Source organism: Gavialis gangeticus, unplaced genomic scaffold (assembly GCF_001723915.1).
Source record: "Gavialis gangeticus isolate Ggan-Ray unplaced genomic scaffold, GavGan_comp1, whole genome shotgun sequence".
NCBI classification, from domain to species: domain Eukaryota; kingdom Metazoa; phylum Chordata; order Crocodylia; family Gavialidae; genus Gavialis; species Gavialis gangeticus.
This window is the reverse complement of record NW_017729006.1, coordinates 17,382,244-17,385,828: the sequence shown is the minus strand read 5'-3', so window position 1 is coordinate 17,385,828 and position 3,585 is coordinate 17,382,244. Positions and strand designations below refer to the sequence as shown.

Here is a 3,585-nt window from a genome sequence, read left to right as displayed (position 1 = left end):
TGCTGGGTTTCAAAGTAATTTTCAAATTACATTTTTAAAGTAACTTACACTACAGATATTAACTAGTCAGTCTTTAATAAGCGTGTAATGCTTTTCCCATTTTAACGATATGGTAACTGAGGCAGACTGGTTAACTGACTTAAGACGAAACAGCAACCCAAAATTACAATATGCGAGTTAAGTGCAGTTATTTCTTCTTATATGTCCTCTGTTCCCCTTTATCAACTCCCTTACGTGTATTTTTAAATATTTCTATTTGTTCCCTGGCTGTCAAGCTCTGTCAGGTGCAAATGCATTTTAGATGCAAAAGCACTACATCTTCTCCCTTTAGCCTGATCATAGAACTGCACGACAAACAGTTCGTGGAAGAAATGTTCTGTTTGTTTCCGACGATGAAAGAGAAACTCATTCTACACAAGTGCCAAATTAAGTGATTTATGAACAAAGTGAATTCTTAATTTGTTTAAATGAAAGCTCTTAGAAAAAATGTTAAAATCTTTCTGATAAAAAAGAGGCAGTTTTTGTGATCATCTTTACTAAAAGCTTTCCTGTTTTTTGGGGTTTTTTTAACAAGCTCTGCTTGTAGAAGCTGCTGGTAGTTCAGGACATGCCAATCCATGTCATATAATATAGAGGGAATCTATGAGCTTCTCCTCTGGCTGATGAGAGGACTCAAGAAATAGTCCCAGCTCTGACCAGGACTCTTGTGACTCGCACCATTCCCACATATTAACTTTAAATATTTTGCACATAGATCAGCATGTACAATTTGTATTTGATACCACTCTTATAATCACTAAAAATCATAATTGAAGAATGTGATGAACTAATAGTCTTCATCCATAGGTCCCTAAGCAGTTTACAGAAGAGGTAATCAGCATCATCTCTGCTTTACAGAGATGAACGGAGGCACAGCAAAGTGAAGTGACTTTCCCCAGGTCACTCAGGAAGCTAGTGGCAGAGCCACACTAGCTCCCTAAGGGTCTGAAGGATTTCCTGATGGTAACATAGATACCTGGTTTCTACTGTTTAAAAAGCAAAACAGAAAACAAAACGTAATCTAATATTTTCATCAAGTAACTTTTAACATCTGGAATATATGGACTGTAACACCAATCAAGCACCATGCAGAGGTTTTACTGGCATACTCTGGGAGCAGCTTACACTGCCCACAATCCTGGAACCCAGCCACTGTTTCCACTCCCCCACTGTGTCTGCCAAATTCAGGATTTTTGGTCACCGGTTGTGATACAAAAAAATCAGCAGCAGATAAGGGGAGATGGGGCAAACTGACAGCAGTGTTCATCACCTGGGGTCTGGAACCACGCTAATGCAGTGGCTCCAGCAGCCATCCGGAGAAGCCACTGCTCCTCCACCAGGGGTTGCTCATCCAGCCTCTGTGAAGCCCCCCATGGGCCAGATGCAGCCTGCAGGCCCAAATAAATTGGACATCTCTGGCTTACCCAGTTTATTTGACTTTGCTGTGAGCAGCATGGCCCTTCCAGCTTACAGTGATAAAGCCTTATGTCACGCTGTCACATACTCTTGTATACTTACTAAGTTCAACTGTACAACTAACATGGTACATAGTGGTCACTTCTTAAAAGTCAACAATTTACCAAGAGTTGACAGCACAGTATTTAAAATACTGAAGTTTAAGTAAGTACTACAGAACAGCAGATGGTATGAAGTGCTACCACTTTCATGGTACTCATGTAATTAGTCCCTGCAGTTTTCCTTTTAAGATCTATCCTGCCATGAACGGCATAATTTGGCAAAGACTTTCTGACCTGGCGGATTTCTTTGCTACTGAGATCTGTGTATTTGTTGCGTTTGCCAAATAGCAGCAACATACCAGGTTGATCTGTTGTGGCTGCCAACACAACCATCTGCACTGCAGATTCAAAGTCCATTCAGGTCAATGGAAAGGCTGCCATCAACCTGAACACACAATAGGTCAGACCCTTAAGTAGCAGGATCCCTGGTGCAGTCATTAAAGTCTCACTGAGCTAAATTTATCCTTGGCAAAACTGAGTTACACCAGGGATGAATTTGACTGTCTCTCTCTCTCCTGAGTCTACTGCAGCCAAAATCCAGACTGGTACCCTCACAGCCCAAAGAAAGCATCAATACCTGGCAAGCTAATGAAAAAAAAAAGAAAGGGTACTCCTTTAATGTACACCAAGGAGTGTGTTAAGCAGAGCCGTTGCTCTTTGCTTGCCTTTCAGCACTCATAAGGGTTATGAGTAAAATATTAGAGCACATGTTGACAGCAGCTTACTTTTAGGAGCTGGAATAGATCTGCCTGACAAGTTGTAAGCTTCTCTTAAAGGCCAAGTTGAGAAAGTTCAATAAAACAATTGACTTTGGTAGGAAGGGAAAAAAAAAAAGCTTATACATTACATCATTAGTGGAGCATTCTGTAGAGATTTGCATTGCTTCTGCTAGTAGCGTACCTGACTTCTGGATAAAATACGCCTGAATGTTTTCTGCACTATCATCTCTTAGTGCTAAATATTGGGTGCAAATATTTATTAAAAACTGAATGTTTGTTAATATTTTGACACTTGGACAGCAACGGTTTGTTCTAAAAATTGCTCAATCTCCTCTTGAGACAGCGTTTCAGCTGGAGCGACTGTCACTGCCCGAGCTGGTGGAAGCTTTTTACAACTCAGGTCTGAAAAAGGACTGAGCCAACTCAGGGAAAAATTGCCTCCAAAAGCCAGTTTCATCCCTTCCCAGCCGCTGACTTTTTCCCAAGTCGGCTCCTGATTTTTCAGACGCTCGATACCCTGTAGAATAAAAAACAGAATTTTTTTTTATAGGTAGTTATACAAACACCCACTGTAAAGTGTGCACATAAAGATATCAATATACAGGTGTCTGTTTTTATAAAGGGGTCACAAATTTCACTTGGGACAAAGCATATAAGAAATTTCACTTGAGACAGAGCATCAAAGAAAATGGTTTAACAACTGAGTCCATCCTTCAAAATTAAAAAAAAATTATTATGCCAAGTACTGAATTTTGTATGCAATTCGTACAGTAAAAGGTTCTCGAGTTTTTCCTCTTCCTCAATTAAAAAAATCCTCCTTCTCCAAGTCCCTTTACATAAGAAAAACAGTACATAGACTTCAAATTTCAGCTAATGCTTTTTTTTTTTAATCGTCCCTTGGTACATCCACATTGCATTCAGAAGAACCACAGCAACCCAGAGCTCAATACAGTGAAAAGATCACATTATCATCTCAATTAGCCACCAGAAACTGTCAGGTAGGCAAAAGAAATCACATTTTTATAAAGAACGAATGTTTTGGAGAGTAAGTTTTTATTTTACATGCACATCTCCTACACTATGGTATATATGGCCTTGAAGCCTCAGAGTTGGGAAGAAAGTCTTGCAAGCACAGGCCTACATTTTCAAAAGGGACTAGTGATCACATGCCTGTTCTGACTTAGCTGAAAAGGGCCCAGTTCTCAGAAGGTGGGCACTCAGCACTTTCTAAAGCTTAGGCCTCTACAGAATTTCAAGTTGGGTACCCAAAACAAATTCCAGATTCCCCCAAATCATTACCCATGCTTGAA

At 40.0% G+C, this 3,585-nt stretch overlaps 1 protein-coding gene across 1 annotated transcript in view; it reads right to left on the bottom strand.

Annotated features, from left to right (window-relative positions):
• Window positions 1–2,359: 2,359 nt before the first annotated feature.
• The window catches only part of ZDHHC3 (zinc finger DHHC-type containing 3), a 28,852-nt gene continuing 27,626 nt past the window's right edge, over window positions 2,360–3,585 (bottom strand). The window contains exon 6 of the mRNA XM_019508893.1: window positions 2,360–2,792. Within this exon, the coding sequence (XP_019364438.1) occupies window positions 2,553–2,792 (240 nt within the window). The 3' untranslated portion in view covers window positions 2,360–2,552. The remainder of the gene's footprint in view (window positions 2,793–3,585) is intronic.